This window comes from Oncorhynchus nerka, linkage group LG13 (assembly GCF_034236695.1).
Source record: "Oncorhynchus nerka isolate Pitt River linkage group LG13, Oner_Uvic_2.0, whole genome shotgun sequence".
NCBI lineage: Eukaryota > Metazoa > Chordata > Actinopteri > Salmoniformes > Salmonidae > Oncorhynchus > Oncorhynchus nerka.
The window spans coordinates 19953463-19974995 of NC_088408.1; the positions used below are offsets into that span (position 1 = coordinate 19953463).

General features: G+C 45.1%; 1 protein-coding gene across 5 annotated transcripts in view; it reads right to left on the bottom strand.

Moving 5' to 3' along the window:
- Positions 1-11963: 11963 nt before the first annotated feature.
- LOC115118565 (serine/threonine-protein phosphatase 2A 56 kDa regulatory subunit gamma isoform-like) overlaps positions 11964-21533 on the bottom strand; it is a 48339-nt gene continuing 38769 nt past the window's right edge. For all 5 annotated transcript variants that reach the window (XM_029647216.2, XM_029647215.2, XM_029647218.2 and 2 more), the window contains 8 exons: positions 21382-21490; positions 21126-21179; positions 20536-20706; positions 20268-20395; positions 20049-20150; positions 19632-19704; positions 19180-19290; positions 11964-16580 (listed from right to left, as the gene is read on the bottom strand). In XM_029647216.2, the coding sequence (XP_029503076.2) occupies positions 16446-16580; positions 19180-19290; positions 19632-19704; positions 20049-20150; positions 20268-20395; positions 20536-20706; positions 21126-21179; positions 21382-21490 (883 nt within the window). In that variant the 3' untranslated portion in view covers positions 11964-16445. The remainder of the gene's footprint in view (positions 16581-19179; positions 19291-19631; positions 19705-20048; positions 20151-20267; positions 20396-20535; positions 20707-21125; positions 21180-21381; positions 21491-21533) is intronic.

Genomic DNA, 21533 nt, shown 5'->3' on the forward strand with positions numbered 1-21533 from the left:
TGCTCAATCTCGTTCCACCCCATGCCAGATCTTTTGGTGTCTGCAATAAAATGCCATTGATATCAAATTGATAATTAGCTCATTATCATGTCAGAAATATATTTGTCAATGCACCTTTGATCTGGTGTACTTCGCTGTTATAAATACATATCAGTACACATCATTCTTCTTACTCAAATGTACAAATGCTCCATCCAAGCAGAAACATACCTGATTCTACAAATCAACTAATTATATTCTCTAATCAAGGCTTTGATTAGTAGAATCCCTGTGTTACAGCTTGGCTGAAGAAGAAAACAGCCTGGACGCACACACACGCACTGGCAGGGTAAGATTGCCTACTCCTGTTCCTGACTGTCAGAGTGTGGTCTTGGCTACCTGTGGTTTTCCAGTGTGGTTTGAATGTACCTTTGGCCCAAATACAGTACAGCTGCAGCCAGACACACAATAACCTATCCATTAGACTCTCACCCAGAGAGGGTGTTGTTGTTCCCATTTGACTCTGGTAAACAATAGCATAGTCCCCTGTGTGTGTGTGTGTGTGTGTGTGTGTGTGTGTGTGTGTGTGTGTGTGTGTGTGTGTGTGTGTTGCCTCAGACGGTGACAGCGGGAGTGTGTCCTGGTGTAACTCTGTGGTATCCTGACAGTCATCCGTCCCAGCTTCCCTGTTGATTGGATTACTGCTGAGGAGACCGACCCAGCTTTATCCCCTTGACACACACACACACAGCCCTGCCTGTCCCTTATCAACTGAACTGAGATCACGGCGGCGCTCATCCTCTCACCTCTCCTTACCTCAGACGAACTCTCAGCACCCCCCACCCGCCAAGCTCCCTCTCCAGCACAAAATACAGCTCTCCTCCCCTCCTCCTCCTCTCCTCTTCAGGCAATTGGATCTTGGTTTCTAACTCTCAGCTCGCCTGGACTGATTGCTCATCTAACACTGTCTGCCCCTTCTCTTCTAAATATATCATATTTATCCAACTTTTCTTCTCCTACACTTTTAGAAAAAAGGATTCCAAAAGGGTTCTTCGTCTGTCCCCGTAGGAGAACCCTATTTAGTTCCAGGTAGAACCCTTTTGGGATCCATGTAAAACGCTCTGAAAAAAGGGTTCGGCGTGAAACCCAAAAGGGTTTTTACCTGGAACCAAAACGGGTTCATCAAAGGGTTCTCCTATGGGGGACAATTGCAGAACCCTTTATGGTTCTAGTAGCACCTTTTTTTCTAAGAGTGTAGCAACCATGGCTAGGTTCCAATATCCACACCATCATACCGTTTAGAAAGCATGCCCAAGACACCACTTAGAATGAAGGTATATGTTAGTGCAGATATCAGAACAGGGCCAATGCCTATAGTATACTAAGGGCATCTATTTCCTGGAAAATCAGGGTGTCCTCCTAACACTGAACACACTGTGAAATCTCATAATGGGGCAAAGGCGGAAATCGGAATCAATCTTTAAGATGGTTCCTGGGCAAGAGCCAGAAAATATCCACCAATCACAGAAGTGCTCTCTGCTCCTGGAAGACACACAAGAGCCAATCAAGATAGCAGAATTCCTGGAAGTTGCATCTTCTATAAAGAAGCAAGAGGGTTCCAATTAAAAACAACATACCCACTGGGCACAGACGTTAGTTCAACATCTGGTTATGATTTATATTTGGCTGAGTTGACAATATTTCACCATGTCTTTGGATTTAGGTTTGGGGGGAAAAGCCGGAATGCATTTACGTTGGTGACTTTTTGCAAATCTGATCAGTTTACCACATTGATTCAACGTCAACATATAGATTTTTTGGGTTGAAATTACGTGGACAACATTCTGATTCAACCATTTTTTCCCTAGTGGGTGGTCACTAAAACTGTACTTCGTCAAAGTTATGCCCTATTACTTTGTAATTACTATGTACAAAGTCACAGTGCAGTTAGACAATAAGCCTGTTGTAATACTACAGAAATGTATCTCTTCCTTTCTTGGATAGTTAGGGAGATAACAAAATTAGGTAGCCAAGATGCCACGACATTCATTAATCCAGTCGGCTCAGATCAATAAACATTTCCAAGGAAATTAGGAGGAAATTATCCATTATATTTTCAAGAACTAGACTAGAACATTGCTGAGCCGTCGTTTTTCTTTTCAGGGCTAAGTGGCACTCTTTCTGAAGGGAAAAGGCAAGGTGCAAAAAGTCCAGCCTATCGCGGACAGCTTTTTGTCTAGGGTGAACTTTGAGTTCAGAGAGTACATCCAAACACCTAACGGCAGATTGACAAACCAGCTAACTGTGCCAGCGACTCCAATCCCCATCTGTCTGCTTTCCATCCATTTTCCACTCCTTGTGTGGCCGATTAGTAGCTATGTAACCCTCTCTTCAGGACAGAACATCCAACACCAGTTCTATATATTTATCTGGTAAAAACCTGTTAGGAGTTACTACAATCTCTTTAAGATACTAAATCAGGGGTGGGAAAACATTTCGGCTTGAGGGCCACATGGGGATTTTGAAATGCAAAGGAGGGCTGCATTTTTGGGGGGACCAATTGTTTGTTAAAATCAATTTGCGGGGACCTCCCGAGTGGCGCAGCGGTCTAATGCACTGCATCGCGATCCCAGGCTCTGTCACAGATGGCCATGACTGGGAGACCCATGAGGCGGCGCACAATTGGCCCAGCATTGTCCAAGTTAGGAGAGTGTTTAGCAGGCCGAGATTTACTTGTCCCATCATGCTCTAGTGACCCCTGTGGTGGTCCGGGTGCAGGTACGCTGACACGGTCGCCAGGTGTACTGTGTTTCCTCCGACACGTTGGTGCGGCTGGCTTCCGGGTTAAGCGGGCATTGTGTCAAGAAGCAGTGCGGCTTGGCTGGGTCATGTTTCAGAGGACGCACGGCTCTTGACTTTCGCCTACGGGAGTTGCATCGATGGAACAAGAATAACTACCGATTGGATATCACGAAATTGGGGAGAAAAATAGGGAGAAAAAAATATCTCAATGGCTGGATTTGTATGTCTCGCGGGCAGGATTTGAAGTGCCTTGTGGGCCGGATACGGCCCCGTGAGCCGTACTTTGCCCCCCCTTGTGCTAAATGCATACTGTAGCTGACAGAAATGTTTGTTTCTGTTTAATGCATTTATTTGTTAAAGGCATAGTTAATTGAAATACAGTAGGCTACTGATGTCTGAGTCTCAATAACCCTTTGAAGCATGTTTCTGAATGTTCAGCCTATTTTATTCAAGATGGAGACAAAGAAGCTTTGGTAAAGTGTGACGGACTCCAGTATCTTCAGCGGACATCTTGTGTTATGGTTCTAGGCTAGACCAAAAGCACACAGGGTAAAAACAGCCAGCCAGTCAAGGTTTTTGTCTTGTTGTGCCCCTTGGACAGGGTGAGAAAGGGACATTGGCTCGACTCCACCCGCTCTGTAGACGCCACTCATATTAAGTCAATGCTGGGCACTCTCCTGCTCTCTTTTGCTAGGTTTCACCATCTCTCTTTACCTCCCTCCTTGTTTGTTTATCTTCCTCCTCTCTCTTTCCCCCCTCCCCCCCTTACTTAATTTCTGCATCACTCTCCCCTCAATTTAACTTGAAGTGTGTTTTAATGAAGATGGAGCCGACATAACCTCTGAGCTGAGTGAAGCACAGGCCCTTGCTCCTGCACCAGCAAAGACTTTTCCCGGCTAACTTTTATGTTCTCTGACAAATGTGGTTCATTATTAAAGTAGAAGAGCAGCACAGGGTGATGTAGAGTATCCCAAACTAGGTATGTCGCTTAAAGCCACTCATTCACACACTCGCTCTTTCCTCTCTCTTCATATCTTTCTTTTGCTCTACATCTTTTTTCGCCATCCTTTGCCCTGTTTTTCTCTCCCTCTCCGGGTAGATCGATTCGCGCTACCTTGATCAGCGTCATAACTCCACACCTCTCCCTTGCTCTTTTCCTCACTCTCCCACTTTCTCTCCTTCTCACTCTCTTTTTCCACCCCCGTCTCCTCCCGTCTGTCTGTCTGCCTCACCCCCCCTCTCCTCCCGTCTGTCTGTCTGCCTCTCCCCCCTCTCCTCCCGTCTGTCTGCCTCTCCCCCTCTCCTACCGTCTGTCTGTCTGCCTCTCCCCCCTCTCCTCCCGTCTGTCTGTCTGCCTCCCCCTCTCCTCCCGTCTGTCTGTCTGCCTCTCGCCCCCTCTCCTCCCGTCTGTCTGTCTGCCTCTCGCCCCCCTCTCCTCCCGTCTGTCTGTCTGCCTCTCGCCCCCTCTCCTCCCCCGTCTGTCTGTCTGCCTCCCCCCTCTCCTCCAGTCTGTCTGTCTGCCTCCCCCTCTCCTCCCGTCTGTCTGTCTGCCTCTCGCCCCCTCTCCTCCCCGTCTGTCTGTCTGCCTCTCGCCCCCTCTCCTCCCGTCTGTTTGTCTGCCTCTCGCCCCCTCTCCTCCCGTCTGTCTGTCTGCTCCCCCTCTCCTCCCGTCTGTCTGTCTGCCCCCCCTCTCCTCCCTCTGTCTGCCTGCCTCCCCCCTCTCCTCCAGTCTGTCTGCCTCTCCCCCCTATCCTCCCGTCTGTCTGTCTGCCCCCTCCTCCTCCCTCTGTCTGCCTCTCCCCCCCCTCTCCTCCCGTCTGTCTGTCTGCCCCCCATCCTCCTCCCTCTGTCTGTCTGCCTCTCCCCCTCTCCTCCCGTCTGTCTGTCTGCCTCCCCCCCTCTCCTCCCATCTGTCTGTCTGTCTGCCTCCCCTCTCCTCCCTCTGTCTGTCTGCCTCTCCCCCTCTCCTCCCGTCTGTCTGCCTCTCTCCTCCCGTCTGTCTGCCTCTCCCCCTCTCTATCTGCCCCCCTCTCCTCCCGTCTGTCTGCCTCTCCCCCCTCTGTCTATCTGCCCCCCCCTCTCCTCCCTCTGTCTGCCTCTCCCCCCGTCTGTCTGTCTGTCTGCCTCTCCCCTCCCTCTCCTCCCGTCTGTCTGTCTGCCCCCCCCCCCCTCTCCTCCCTCTGTCTGCCTCTCACCCTCCCTGGCCCTGCCTGCTGCCACACCACTCCAGTCAGTCTGCTGACCACAGAGAGAGCTGTTTTGGTGGTGAGTGAGTCGCATGGTCCCATGACTAAGGGAACAGAAAGAAAATAGGTCAGGGAAAACAAACGTGTCCCTCTCTATGAAGCAGCACAGCGGAAGGCCTGATCTCTTTATGATGGAATCACACGCTGCTTCTATACTGAGTTCTGGCACTACAGGAGAGAGATGCGGGAAGGACACAGGTAGGGAGAGAGTGTTTGTGCAAGAGAGAAATACAGTGAGAGAGAGATACATAAAGACAGTGTGAGTCAGTTTCCTGGTCCTCAGTAGCTCTTTCCTGGGTAGCTGACCCCTCCATCTTCTCTCCGTCTCCAGTTCATCCACAAGCTGCTGGAGAGGGGTGCTGAGTCATGTAGAGGTGGGAAGGAACACACACACAGGCATTGTTGAATGTTTTTTCTAAAATATGATTGGACGCAATCTCAATGGGGTCCCTTAAAAGTTCCGAGCCGTGTTTCCATGGCAATAGTAGCTGACACCATCCTGTCGTGACAAGATGTTTTTGGATACAGAGACCTCGGGTAGCGGCACAGCAGTGAGATTTAACACTGGAGATAGAGGGGCTTTGCAGGACAACAGGCACACAACTAGTATATCCTCTCTGAAACTCTCTGGTAGCCTACACAAAGCAAGGCGCTTTGGCTGTTCGCAAAAACATTAAACGAACTCAATGACCTCATCTGAGAGACAGAAAGAAAGAGCGAGAGAGGAAAGAGGGAGGGTAACCACAGGAGAGAGAGAGAGAGAGAAAAATACTCACTTTGACAACCAACCGTTCACGTATTTTCTACGTCTCAGATTCCTTAAAGAGAACATTTGTTTTGGGATAAATGGCAAGCAGTGTCGATAAAGCTAATTATTTGTTTTTAAGAAACACCTCCAAAGGGTCAAATGCGGACACTCTTTTCACTTACATAAAGGAATGATTATGACACAGACTGAGGTTAGCCTGTGGCTAATGTTGTTCTAACTGGGAGTGATCCACACTGTCTATTACAACACAATATGTAAGTATATTCTAACTAGGTTATCAACTAAATTAAGAATTACTGCATGTATCATCATCATCATAAATGCCATTACCATCACAATAGTCATTATCATCCTGATAAGGATCATGGCGTTGAATGAGCATATTCATTATAGACATGATTCCCTGAGCGGCTGAGCGTGTTGGTCCGTTGGATGGATGGATGGTGTGCGACCAGAGCAGGGCTCAGCAGGGGTACTAGACACAGAAGGGTGTGCCTAGGTGGGGCGGTCGCCAAGTGACAGTCAGCCCCGTCTGTTCTCTAAGTCGCTGGAGAACTGCATGACCCTGGAACAACCTATTAACAGTCAGGGGCTGGCACTGTTTGGCCAATTGCCCCACTACACCACCATCTAGACAGCACAGCCCAGAATTACACTTACCTCATCTACGGGTACGTCCCAAATGGCACCGAATTCCCTATATAGCACACTCCTTTTAACCAGAGCCCTATGGACCCTGGTCAAAGACAGTGCACTAAATAGGGAATGTGCCAATTGGGATATAGCCCAGGAAGCCTATATTGGTAGATAACAACTAATAAAGTTAAATGTTTGGCCTCAAAGGTTATGACTTTGTTCTGTGAGGCTCTGGTCCAATATCCACACTAGAATCATTGTCAGGTGGCATCACTCATGCGCGAGTTTCATCCTTCAGTGCAGGCAGAATCTGACGTAAGACAACGCACTAGAACACCATTTAAGAGGTCATGTATTTGGCATACATTAAGACTTGGTATGCTATGGATATTGGGACGTAGCCTGTGAGGTTAGTTTCAAAAGAGAAACTCTGGGCCTGCACAAGGCCTTCCTGCAAAATTAAGTTTCATATTTGATTAGAATTTCCTCTTAATGTCTTCTGTTGGATCACATATCTAACAAACTGTATATAACATAACCCAACATGAAATAGGCCAGAATTCAATCCGATCAAGCTTGTAGACAACACGAAGTTCAAACACAAGGTAATCTGTCGCTAAACCATCAATACATGCTAAAATCACCCATATAGCTCATTGCTCAATTGCAGCCACCAATTTACCGCTCCCTAAAGCGAATGTCGGGGAACATTTTTTGTCCTGATTGCTGTCCATATTGGTGTCTCAGGGGGAGTTGGGATATGCAAAACATTTACAATTCACATCACTGACATTTTCAACCTCTCCCTGACCGAGTCTGTAACACCAACATGTTTCAAGCAGACCATCATAGTCCCTGTGCCCAAGAAAGCGAAAGTAACCTGCCTAAATGACTAGCACTCACGTCGGTAGCCATGAAGTGCTTTGAAAGGCTGGGCATGGCTCACATCAACACCATCATCCCAGAAACCCCACACCCAGTACAATTCGCATAAGACCCCAACAGATCCACAGACACAATCTCTGTTGCACTCTATACTGCCCTTTCCCACCTAGACAAAACTAACAACTATGTGAGAATGCTGTTCACTGACTACAGCTCAACACCATAGTGCCCACAAAGATCATCACTAAGCTTAGGACCCTGGGACTAAACACCTACCTTTGCAACTGGATCCTGTACTTCCTGACGGGCTGCCCCCAGGTGGTGAGGGTAGGTAGCAACACATCTGCTACGTTGATCCTCAACACAGGGGCCCCTCAGGTGTGCGTGCTTAGTCACCTCCTGTACTCCCCGTTCATCCACGACTGCGTGGCCAAGCACGATTAACACCATCATTAAGTTTGCTGACGACAACAGTGGCCTGATCACCAACTACAATGAGAGAGCCTATAGGGAGGAGGTCAGAGACCTGGACAACAACCTCTCCCTCAACGTGAGCAAGACAAAAGGAGATGATCGTGGACTACAAGGAAAAAGAGGGCCAAATACGGCCCCAATCACATCAACAGGGCTGTAGTGGAGCAGGTTAAGAGCTTCAAGTTCCTTGGTGTCCACATCACCAACAAACTATCATGGTCCTTGGTGTCCACATCACCAACAAACTATCATGGTCCTTGGTGTCCACATCACCAACAAACTATCATTGTCCTTGGTTTCCACATCACCAACAAACTATCATGGTCCAAACACCAAGAAAGTAGTGAAGAGGGCACGACAACAACTATTCCCCCTCAGGAGACTGAAAAGATTTGTCATGGGTCCCCAGATCCTCAAAAGGTTTGAGAGCATCCTGACCGGTTGCATCACCGCCTGGCATGGCAACGGCTCGGCATCCGACCACAAGGCATTACAGTGGTTGGTGAGTACGGCCCAGTACATCACTGGGGCCAAGCTTCCTGCCATCCAAGACCTATACACTAGGCGGTGTCAGAGGAAGGACAAAAAATGATCAAGGTCTCTAGTCACCCAAGTCATAGACTGTTCTTTCTGCTACCCCACGACAAGCGGTACCGGAACGCCAAGTCGAGGTCCAAAAGGCTCCTTAACAGCTTCTACCCCCCAAGCCATAAGACTCCTGAACAATGAACAATTAATCGAATTGCCACCCGGACTATTTACATATACTTACATTGACTCGGTATCGGTGCCCCCTGTATATTTTTGTTATTTATTTATTATTAAATAATGTATTTTACTTTAGATTATTTTGTAAATATTTTCTTAACTCTATTTTCTTAAAACTGCATTGTTGGTTAAGGGTTTGTAGGTAAGCATTTCACAGTAAGTTCTACACCTGTTGTATTCGGCGCATGTGACAAATAAAACATGTATTTGAAGAGAAGTATTCCCCATTGTGTCAGTGAACAGACTCTGGACTAATCTCAACATTGGAGTATTTGACATATGAATTTGACCCTGGTCTGGTTCAAATGTGTAAACTAAGCACCCAGTCAGTTGGCTGTCCCATTTACGCAACAGGCAAACTAAAATGAGTATAGTGTTTCTAAGCAATGACAAGCCCCCATCTGCTCCATTGAATTAGTTTCATGCAACTGGCCCGTGTAGCAAATCTCTTCAGAATGTCTGGTTCACTAAGATCGAAAGCTTCCTTGTTACTTGTATTTGATTTCTGGTGCTGTGTGAATAAAGTGACCATTTTAAACCACAAGATGGTAGCAGACGGTTACAATAGGATGCTCTAGTTGATACTGGGCCCCGGTTTCAATGCTTGGAAAATGCTTGTTGCTTCCTTCCTTTCGGACATCATAGTTGGTGTAACTCATTTTTTTTTTAAGACAAGAAACCAAAGTTCCAATATACTCATTAGCACACCAGTATGCATGACAATGAGACAAAACATAAAGGGGTCATACCTGCTCAAAAAGTCCTACAATGCATTATGACTGCATCATCAGGTTTATTGGGTGTTCTACCTAACTTTGTTTTTTTTTCCCGGGAAGCCCATTTCAAAACTATTAAATTGCTTTCTTTTTTCCTTTTTATAAAATTATTTTCAGGATGAGAACATTTGATCAATGTAAACTTAATAAAACAAAAATCAGATATGTAGAAAATATCTTTGAAAACTAACAATTATCCAAATAAAAGCTAGACAGTCAGGGAGAATCTAAAATGTACAAAAATAGGCATTAAAACAGGTTTCCATCCAACCTTAAGAGAGTAAAGTACTTTTTGTATTTTACAGCAACAACCTGGGGAAATGAATGAGCCAATTGGAAGCTGGGGATGATTAGGTGGCCATGATGGTATGAGGGACATATTGGGAATTTATCCAGGACACCGGGGTTAACAACCCTACTCTTAGTGACCACAGAGTCAGGACAACTGTTTAATGTCCCCAACACAGGTCAATGTTCCCAATCACTACCCTGCAGCATTGGGATATTTTCTTTTAGACCAGAGGAAAGGGTGCCTCCTACTGGTCATCCAAAACCACTACCAGCAGCATTTGGTCTTCCATCCAGGGACGGACCAGGACCAACCCTGCTTAGCTTCAGAGGTAAACCAGCAGTGGGATATGCTGCTGGCAAAAATGCACGTGGGATAAATAAATCATGACAGGCCTGGTGGAAAAATTACATTTTTCGTTAAACTTTTCAAATGTCGACAAAACTAAATACTCTGTGTCGGTAAAATTAGGTGAGAAATGTCAGTGGAAACGCTTATGTGCAAATATTGATATAATAACCATCATATCGAAGTAAACCTCCCACTACGACTCGTCAGGAAAGCATGCAGTTTATTAGGTAAATGAGAATTTAACCGAAAAGGGTATTTTTATGCGAACTGTCATCTCACACAGCCTTTTATCTGGTGAGAAAATGCACTTACATTTTTTTAATAGATGTTTTAGAATATTAATGTGAAAAATCTGTCACCAATTGGATGGAAACCTGGCTATTCAGGAGTATTTGTCATGGCATGTGGCCCCCATTGATTGTGATTGTTGGTGTCACAGATGGCATAATTAATGCCAGCAGCATACCACTGCTGGCTTGCTTCTGAAGCTAAGCAGGGTTGGTACTGGTCAGTTCCTGGATAGGAGACCAGATGCTGCTGGAAGTGGTGTTGGAGGGCCAGTAGGAGGCACTCTTTCCTCTGGTTGAAAAAAATAACCCAATGCCCAGGGCAGTGATTGGGGACACTGCCCTGTGTAGGATGCCGTCCTTCAGCTGGGACGTTAAATGGGTGTCCTGACTCTCTGAAGTCATTAAAGATCCCAGCGGTGTTAACCCTGGTGTCCTGGCTAAATTCCCAATCTTGTCCTCAAACCATCACAGTCACCTAATAATCTCCAGTTTACAATTGGCCCATTCATCCCCCTCCCCTGTAACTAAAGCAAAAATATTGCTTTAAAACTAACATTTTATTTTTGGAAAATGTGTAGAATTCCACCTACAGTTAAATTTGGTAACCAACCACCTGAAACCCATTTTTATGCATTATACCTGCAGACTTACAAAATAATATTAACAATAGGTTCATTGTATGCTAGATATTGGAACAGTCAATAAAACAGCTCAGGCGTTAATGTAATCGGTATTGTTTGCATAAAGCATAAGTCATTTAAATGTTTGGGAGCATAATTAGTGCACAATTGTATTTTTATAGTTGACTCTCCGATAGACAGCACTGCTATAAAATGTTTTCTGATATGAGTCAGTGTCTGCCTTCTACTGTATTAAAGATGAACAAACAGGCTTCTAAATGTACATATTCTCTCTGGGTGATGTGTTGTGTGGAGATATAATATTCTAATCAAAGGCAATCTCCAGATTCTGCGTGATGGAGATGAGGTGGAAACATTGACAAGTGATCATCCGTGTATATGGATATAGAACTAAATAAGGATAGGGGATGTAGTTCGTCAAGGAGTATTCTCACATGGCCATCCTTCCAAAACTAAATAAGGATAGGGGATGTAGTTCGTCAAGGAGTATTCTCACATGGCCATCCTTCCAAAACTAAATAAGGATAGGGGATGTAGTTCGTCAAGGAGTATTCTCACATGGCCATCCTTCCAAAACTAAATAAGGATAGGGATGTAGTTCGTCAAAACTAAATAAGGAGTATTCTCACATGGCCATCCTTCCAAAACTAAATAAGGATAGGGGATGTAGTTCGTCAAGGAGTATTCTCACAAAACTGGCCATCCTTCCAAAACTAAATAAGGATAGGGGATGTAGTTCTCACATGTCCTTCCAAAACTAAATAAGGAGTATTCTCACATGGCCATCCTTCCAAAACTAAATAAGGATAGGGGATGTAGTTCGTCAAGGAGTATTCTCACATGGCCATCCTTCCAAAACTAAATAAGGATAGGGGATGTAGTTCGTCAAGGAGTAGTCTCACATGGCCATCCTTCCAAAACTAAATAAGGATAGGGGATGTAGTTCGTCAAGGAGTAGTCTCACATGGCCATCCTTCCAAATCGCGTCACAGGCTTCCAAGGGTAGTGAATGAGGAATTAAGCGGCAAATCATTAAAGCACTATGCCTGTTCTAGGATGAAAATATAAAAACTCACATGTTCTCTTTATTTACCATATACAGCTAGATAGATGTACACCACTGGAGAATTTGGATAAAAGCACACACACACAATGCAGACGTATGTAGGAACTCGTCACATACTTTAAAATGCTGAAACAAAGAAAATCTTGGATTACAAATCGATAAAAAAATAGAATCCAAATTCAAAACTGTTCTAAATGCATATAGGTCACGTGTTGACGTCTGTGCCACATCAACTGTGGTAGCTAATAACCGTTGTTTTCTGTACACAGGGGACATTCTGTACAAAATATTACATCTACCATGTAGTAGCTATAACAAAATAAAAGTACATTATATGTACAATATTAGATGAGGCCAATTATCATACAGGGTGTATACCAAAAGACACAGAATCATTCTTCTCGAAATACACAAAACCATACAGTGCCTTCACACTAAGTATTCAGAACCCTTGACTTTTCCCACATTGTTACATTAGCCTTATTCTAAAAAAAACTACTGAGCGATCTACACAGAACCCCACAATGACAAAAGGGAAACCAGTTTTTTTTTTTAAAGTTTGCCAATTTATTAAAAAAAAGAATTACCTTATTTACATAAGTATTCAGACCCTTTTCTATGAGACTAAACATTGAGCTCAGGTGCATGCTGTTTCCATGGACCATCCTTGAGATGTTTCTTCAACTTGGTTGGACATGATTTGGAAAGGCACACACACCTGTCTATATAAGGTCCCACAGTTGGCAGTGCATGTCAGAGCAAAAACCAAGCCATGTGGTCAAAGGAATTGTCCGTAGAGCTCAGAGAAAGGAGTGTTGAGGCACAGATCTGGGGAAGGGCACCAAAACATTTCTGCAGCATTGAAGGTCCCCAAGAACACAGTGGCCTCCATTCTTAGAGGAAGTTTGGAACCACCAAGATTCTTCCTAGAGCTGGCCGCTCAGCGGTCTGGGGAGAAGGGCCTTGGTCAGGGATGTGACCAAGAGCCCAATGGTCACTGACAGAGCTCCTCTGTGGAGATGGGAGAACCTTCCAGAAGGACAACAATCTCTGCAGAACTCCACCAATCAGACCTTTATGGTAGAGTTGCCAGAAGAAAGCCACTCCTCAGTAAAAAGGCATGACAGCCTGCTTCGAGTTTGCCATAAAGCAACTAAAGACTCTCAGACCATGACAAAGAAGATTCTCTGCTCGGATGAAACAAAGAGCAACCTCTTTGGACAGAATACCAAGCATCTGGAAGAAACCTGGCCCCCATCCCTACATGGAAGCATGGTGGTGGTGGCATCATGCTGTGGGGATGTTTTTCAGCAGCAGGGACTGGGAGACTAGTTAGGATTGAGGCAAAGATGAACAGAGAAAAGTACAGCGAGACCATTCCTGGAACAGGTTTTCATCACACTCAGGACCTCAGACTGGGGCAAAGATTCTCATTTCAGCAGGACAACGACCCTAAGCACACAGACAAAACAATGCAGGAGTGGCTTCGGGACAAGTCTCAATGGCCTTGAGTGGCCCAACTAGAACTTGGACCCAATCGAACATCTCTGGGGAGACCTGAATATAGCTGTGCAGCAATGCTCCCCATCCAACCTGACAGAGCTTGAGAGGATCTGCAGAGAGGAATGGGAGAAACTCTCCAAATACAGGTGTTCCAGGCTGGTAGCATCATACCCAAGAAGACGGAAGGCTGTAATCACTGCTAAAGGTGCTTCAACAAAGTACTGAGTAAAGGATCTAAATAATTATGTAAATGTGCTAGATTAAAAATAATAATAATAATAATATAAATTCAAAATTTGCCCAAATTTAAAAAAAAAACTTTCTGCTTTGTCATTATGGGGTATTGTGATTAGATTGATAAGGGGGAAAACAACTTAATACATTTTAGAATTAGGCTGTAACGTAACAAAATGTGGATAAAGTCAAGGGGTCTGAATACTTTCCAAATGCACTGTATGTAAAATATAGAGAGCGCCACAGAGGCTACAATATTAAAGCAATTTGATGAAGAACAACAGTCACCAACAGAGTCCTCTCTGCTCTCAGGACACTGGGAACAGCCAGGGATCCAGTCAACATTCAGTCAACTGAAATTCCAATTCTCCTCTGTGAAGCAATGAGGAACATTTGTATTTCAGATTACTTCCTTAAATTGACCCAAAACCCTGGTGCCATCCAGTTTTGTTTGTTCCATGTATAAAAGCACTCTATACCTCCTTTTTGTAATTTTACAGCAAAATAGTTGGGGGGTGGCATACATTTATGGTGAATGATATTCTTTAAGACAAAGAAAATAATCTAGAAAGAGACAGTGAAACATCGTGATAGTAATATATTTACAATTTGCACATTCAATCTGAACATCAGAGTTTTTGCAGGCAATGGAAAAGACCCTGCACACATCCAGAAGTAGTGTCTCACACACACAGAGCTTCTCTACAGGGATACAGCCAGAGTGCATGTCTGTCTGGGGACTCAAACAATGGTGCATCTTAAAATGGCACACTATTTCCTATATAGTGCACTTCTTTCGATCACGGTCCATAGGGGAATAAGGTGCCATTTGGGGGACATCCTAAATGGAACAGGGCGAGGGGTAATAAGATCAGGTTGAATGAGAAGCATCCTTCTCTACACGTTTTTCATCAGGCACACAGAGGAACTGACGTAACTAAACAGACCAGACAGCACGAATGATTAATTCATTTTGGATCTTGGGTTTTTATTCTTCAAGTTTTATCAGGAAGTGCTTCTATCTTAAGTCTTTGGGGCTTACCCACTCCTCTCTAGCTTGACCACAATCATTGATCTGCTTTGTAGATTTAACAAAAACAACTTGTATGCATTTTACACTAAACATGGCCCTACATACTCTGTGGGTAGGTGCGAGTGTCACTGTGTTTCAATGTGCGTCTCTCTGGTCTGTTGGGAAGCTAATGCTAAATTGAACATGGTTCTGCATTCACATAACACTGCTATTCTACTCTCAGTTTAGCCGCTTGTACAATAAAGGCACTATGAAAGGAAAGGCTTGTGATGAATTTTGACTAACTACAGACAGAATGATCTTATGTGACTGAACTAGGCTACTTAGTTACCAAGGTATAAAAGCAACATCAGAAAGAGAGGGGTCTTGGTTATTAAGAGTAGAGAGCAGTGAGGAGCAGGTATTCCTCTGTGTGTAGCCCAGTACAGCTCCTCCCACACTACAGCTCAATGAGAGTCTGTAAACACTGAACTAGAACACAGACCTCAGCTTTCACAACACTAACATGACTTGGATGTCTTGATCAATACTGATTAGGCATGAAGACAGGAACAGACCGACAGGGATTGACGTGTTCACATGGACAGTAAACTCCAATGGATCCAGAAAACAATTGATGTGCTGTGCCCTCAGTCTTAGAAAACCATTAACCATTGTTCGAACCAACCAAACACACTGCAACTTATTGCCTACAATATCAAACAGCTAAGAAAGGGTGGATACGTTTTTAAAAAAGCAAGAAAAAGCAAGCGTGAGGTTGGACCCAAACTAGGTCTGTACAGACCAGCTGATGTCCAGTGGACAGAAAAACCCCCCTTTCACTAAGCCAAGCACATTTAGAGCCACAACTTTATTACGTCTCTTGGCGGTCCCCAATAATTCCCCTCCCATCAAATCAATCCTAGCAGAACACAAGAAAAATATTACGCTTATGGCAATAGCAGCAGTAACTAGGCAACAAAGAATAAACATGAGAGAGAAGGACTGTGCTTTCCTCTCTATGCTGATAGAGCGAGAGAGGAGACTAAACTGCTTCTTCCTTCACCCATTACGTACAGTATGCATCTATAATACATGTCTATCTGCCAATCCTATTGCCAGTGCACATGACATCTAGAATGAGGATGAGAGAAAAACAGAAAGAACCCAACAAATTAAAACAATAACAGAAGACCTGAGAAAAACGACCACAAGGGGACAGCACTGCTTTTACAAGACAGAGAGAGTGAGGGAGGGCAACAATGTCATGTTTGGTGGTCATGCCATACAGCCCTGTGCCATTGACATCTCTGGGCAGGGCTGTAGCGAACTGGGGAACACTTCAGAGTTGGACTGGTGGAGTTGTTTGAGCTGCAGCTGCTTTCAGACAGGCCATTCTGTTTTGTTCTATTCTGGTCTGGACCTTGTCTGTGCTGGACTGTTCTGGGCCCCCCGGGGCTGGTCTGTCTGTCAGTATGTGGTGTCTGACTGTGTATGTGTGACTGTCTGTACATCTGTATGTGCGACTGTCTGTACTTGTGTGTGTGTGTGTGTGTGTGTGTGTGAGAGAGAGACTGCCTGTACGTCTGTGTGTGTGACTGTGTGTGTGCGTGTGTGTGAGAGAGACTGCCTGTACGTCTGTGTGTGCGACTGTCTGTATGTGTGTGTACGTCTGTACATGTGCGTGTGTGTGCGAGAGAGAATGTCTGTACGTGTGTGTGTCTTTAGTGTCCGTCGTGTGGTGTGACCATATCATTGGCCCTCCGGTGCGTCTCCAGGGCCTTGACGGTGGAGATGTCCTGAGGCAGCTCAGACTTCCTCCTGACCAGCGGACGCTCCTTACGCTCGTTCCTCTGGAGCTTTCGGGGGAGAGGGAGAACAGTTATAGAACAGTCAAACCAAAATCTACAAAGTAGTAAGGAATCGCGGAGATCATCCTATGTGGATGTATTCTCCAAATAGCATGTACGAGGTTGCGCTGGCTGTTAGCCTATTCAGCGTGGTGTCTAAGCAAACTAGATCCTCCTGTCCCTGATTGTTATTAAGCTGCTGCTAATTTGCATAAACGTCGGACTCTTTAGTCACCGACAGTTGAAGTCTGAGTTCGGGGAAGCATCACGACTGTGTTGCTTTGTGGTTGTGAGGTGCAATTTAGGGAAAAGAAGATGCATCACTTATTCTGCTGTTATATTGCACATGCAGTGACAGAGGAAAAAAACTGGTTCTTTGTTAGTTGTAATTTCCCAGACGGACGTAAATGTTTCACCATTAAAGATCCCAGCTCAGTAGCTAAACCACATTTAATTTATCACATGCTCCGAATACAACAGGTGTAGGTAGACCTTACCATGAAATGCTTACTTACAAGCCCTTAACTTTATTTCTTGAACTGCATTGTTGGTTTAAGAAAAATAAAATAAATAAATGCATTAAATACATTTAAACTATATTTAAATTAAAGTTACAATAAAATAATAACGAACCTATATACAGGGGGTACCAAGTTAATGTGTGGGGGTACAGGTTAGTCGAGGTAATTTGTACATAGGTAGGGGTAAACTGACTGTGCATAGATAATAAACAACGAGTAGCAGTGTAAAAATAAGGGGGGGCGGGGGGGTCAATGTAAGTAGTCCGGGTGGCCATTTGATTATGTGTTCAGCAGTCTAATGGAGCATTTTGCACCTAGACTTGGCACTCTGGTACCACTTGCTATGCAGTAGAAGAGAGAACATTGTCTTGCTGAGTTTAGACCATGATAGTTTGTTGGTGATGTGTACACCAAGGAACTTCAAACTCCTGACCCACTACACGACAGGCCCGTCAATGTTTAATGGGGGCCTGTTCAGCACTCCTTTTCCTGTAGCTAACGATCAGCTCATTTGTCTTGCTAACATTGAGGTAGAGGTTGTTGTCTTGGCACCACACTGTCAAGGTCTCTGACCTCCTCCCTATAGGCTGTCTCATTGTTGTCAGTGATCAGTCCTACCACCGCTGTGCCTTTCTAGGGAGTTTTTCCTAGCCACCGTGCTTCTACATCTGCATTTCTTGCTGTTTGAGGTTATAGGCTGGGTTTCTTTACAGCACGTTGTGACATCGGCTGATGTAAAAAGGGCTTCATAAATACATCTGATTGATTGATTAATGATGGTGTTGGAGTCATGCTTGACCACGCAGTTGTGGGTGAACAGGGAGTACAGGAAGGGACTAAGCACGCACCACTGAGGGGCCCCCCCATGTTGAGGATCAGCGAGGCAGATGTGGGGATGTTGTGTTGTTGTCTACCCTCACCACCTGGGGGCGGCCCGTCAGGAAGTACAGGATCCAGTTGCAGAGGGAGGTGTTTAGTCCCAGGGTCCTAAGCTTAGTGGTGAGCTTTGAGGGCACTATGGTGCATCCTTGTTTCTCGCTCCCACCTTTGATAATGAATGACCTCCAATTGTTTGATTGCTAGAAGTAGTGCCTGGTCTTATGGAGGCATTAGACTGATCACACATCCTCTTCAAGAGACGGGGGAACAGTTACACATCCAGAGTCCATCAACCTAAACAAACCTTCTCTAGTCCTTGATAGAATTCAAATAGCACGTTTAACTAGGTCTATCACGTCTTGACTAGATCTCAACTTGTATACCCAACTCAGCCCAATCCATCATGTCCTAGATATGTAGTAGTCCTGTAAGAAGTGTATACTATAGTATACATTACCGTCAGCTCCCCCCTGCCTTAAATGTGAACCTGCCTATAGATGATTCTGTCAATAAGTACATCACTCACAGCCCTCTTCCCCGACCCTGTCCCTCTCCAACCTACAAAACATCCCAAATGGCACCCTATTCCCTATGTAGTGCACTACTTTGTACCAGGGCCCATAGGGCTCTGTTGAAAGTAGCGCACTATATAGGGGATATGGTGCCATTTATGACAGCCTGGGCAGTAGGCAAGGAGAGGGCTGTGAATGGCGTACTTCTACTCCTACCCATGCTGCACTACTCCTGTTCCTACACGTCTGTCTCCACCCCTCTTAACCCCTAGTCTACAATTTCTGCACCCCAGCGGGAATATAATGAACATAATAATACAAAATCCCCATCAACATCTGACTGTTGAAGCTAGAGATGTTTTTGCATGGGCAGCGTCTCAAAACACCACATCCGCCGATATCACCCTCTACCTTCAGGGGCCTTTAAATTACACATCTAATAGCTACATGATACTTGGTATGACCATCTTAAACAATTCCATAATGTTAGCTTAAAACACCCCCCCCCACCCAGGCTTAGACTCCAGGGTTCAAACTGCAACAAGGTGTGACAGGAAGCACCAGATTCTGATGCTACATTTCAAACAGCTCGGGAGACTGTGCTCTGAACCTTCACACGAACAGTCTAATTCAATGCACTGACTGCATGGAGGACGTCAGAGTAATAGCACGCTAGCCCCCCCCAACACACAGTACCTGTGTGGCTTCTTCCTCTATGGTCTTCTTCAAGATGTTAACATCCTCCATCATTGGTCCGTCTGTCTCCATAGGACTACCCAGGTCTGACGGGTCCACGTACACCAGGAACTAAACACACAAATGCAAATTAATTACTTAAAAATCATACAATGTGATTTTCTTGATTTTTGTTTTAGATTCCGTCTCTCACAGTTGAAGTGTACCTATGATAAAAATTACAGACCTCTACATGCTTTGTAAGTTGGAAAACCTGCAAAATCGGTAGTGTATCAAATACTTGTTCTCCCCACTATATGTATGTATGCATGCATGCATGCATATACACATACACTACTGTTAGTCGCTCTGGATAAAATCATCTACTAAATGACTAAAATGTCAAATGCTTAAGAGAGCAAGAGCCAACGGGGCTGGATTAAAACACACGAGGAAAGATGCTTAGAGCTCACCTGAGGGTTGGACTTGGCCAGATTCTCAATCTTCACCCACGCCTCTTCTCTCTCTTTCCACTTGGCCTTCTCTCTTCACACACACACAACAGGTTTAGGGAGACAGTGGAACAGAGATCAGACGACAACGGGGGAACAGATCAGACAATGACGGGTTTAGGGAGACAGGGGAACAGATCACAACGACAGGGGAACAGACATCACAACGACAGGTTTAGAGAGACGGGAACAAAGATCAGACGACAACGGAACCGGCAACGACAGCGGAACAGTCATTTCAGAGTCATTTCAAGATGAAATCTGCTACGTGGAGACAGACGTAGAATGAAACTATGTGGATGGACGTTGCGAATGAATGAACAGTTATGACAAAGGTTTTATTCAGTGTGTGTGTGTTTAGAGGTAAAGTAGTCTTACTTGTTCTTCTCTGTTCTGAACTGCTGTGTGCAGTCATCAAACAGCTTCTGGTTCATCTCCATGAAGAGCTTCAGGGCGTTGTATATCAGACCGTGGATCGTCCTGCACACACACATTAACCACACATATGGACCCATGTTTACTTCTCCTTCACAGGGCAGCAACAGAGAGACGGAGAAAGAGTCTGCTCCATAGTGGTAGGTTAGCAGAGTGGCTCACTTGTTCCAGTGGGTCTTGGAGTTGAGGTAGAGCGAGGGGAACATGATAGGGAGGATCCTGGCAGCATTGTCACTGATCAAACTCATGATGTACTCATTGTTCCAGTAGTACAGCGCTCGCTCTGCCACCTGGTACACACACAGAGAAAGGGATGCCTGGTAAGGCCACACCATAGCACAGATAACCACACACACACACAAGCCTGAACATGCGCAACACACGCATATGCACAACACACTGCATGAGTTCCACCAGATCAACAACACACCTGGAAGTGAGGGCTGGACACACACTTGGCCAGCTGTCTGAAGAGAGGCTCCATGACCTTGACGAACTCAGAGGGTTCGATGACGTCCAGGATTTCCTCCAGCTCATTGAGGAACATCACCTCCTTTGGACTGTGCGTCTTCGGCCAGTACTTCAACAGAGCCATCACCGTCTACAAGATCAGTCATACATTAATACTTAACTAACCAGTCCCTCCCACAGAGCTGTGGGTCTAACTAACCAGTCCCTCCCACAGAGCTGTGGGTCTAACTAACCAGTCCCTCCCACAGAGCTGTGGGTCTAATTAACCAGTCCCTCCCACAGAGCTGTGGGTCTAACTAACCAGTCCCTCCCACAGAGCAGTGGGTCTAACTAACCAGGCCCTCCCACAGAGCAGTGGGTCTAACTAACCAGGCCCTCCCACAGAGCAGTGGGTCTAACTAACCAGTCACACAGAACTGTGTGTTTTGGCCACTGTCTATGGAGAATATTCACACATTCACACTAGGCCAGCATTAGAGCAAAGTACTAATCTCACGCATTCCATGGGGGAATGGTGATTTTTGCCCAGCAAACAGCAAGATGTCTTACCGGTTCTGTGAGAGTGCTGTCCTTCTCTAGAAACTGCACCACACAATAAGCCAGCTAGAAAAGACACAGAAACAAAAAAGCAGATTAACTACAACCATCATGTCGACACCGCTTAATACAACTAATAAAGGCTTATTACAAACTATAACACATATAGGCCTAATCAAAAGGTTTATTGTATTGCAGGCCTAAGGCTTTAACTGCACGGTCTTTAACAGTAACGTGTTTGAAACCAAAGGTAGTTAGGGATAGCTACCTGTGGGTGATAGACACTAAGGGACTTGACTTTGTGTAAAGGCAGCAACACTTTCAACAGGAAAATCTTGTGCTCCTCTTTCAACGGTAAGGCAAAGCCATTGATTATGCTGCAAACAGAAGGATTTGAAGGTTGTGATCAGCAATGTAATA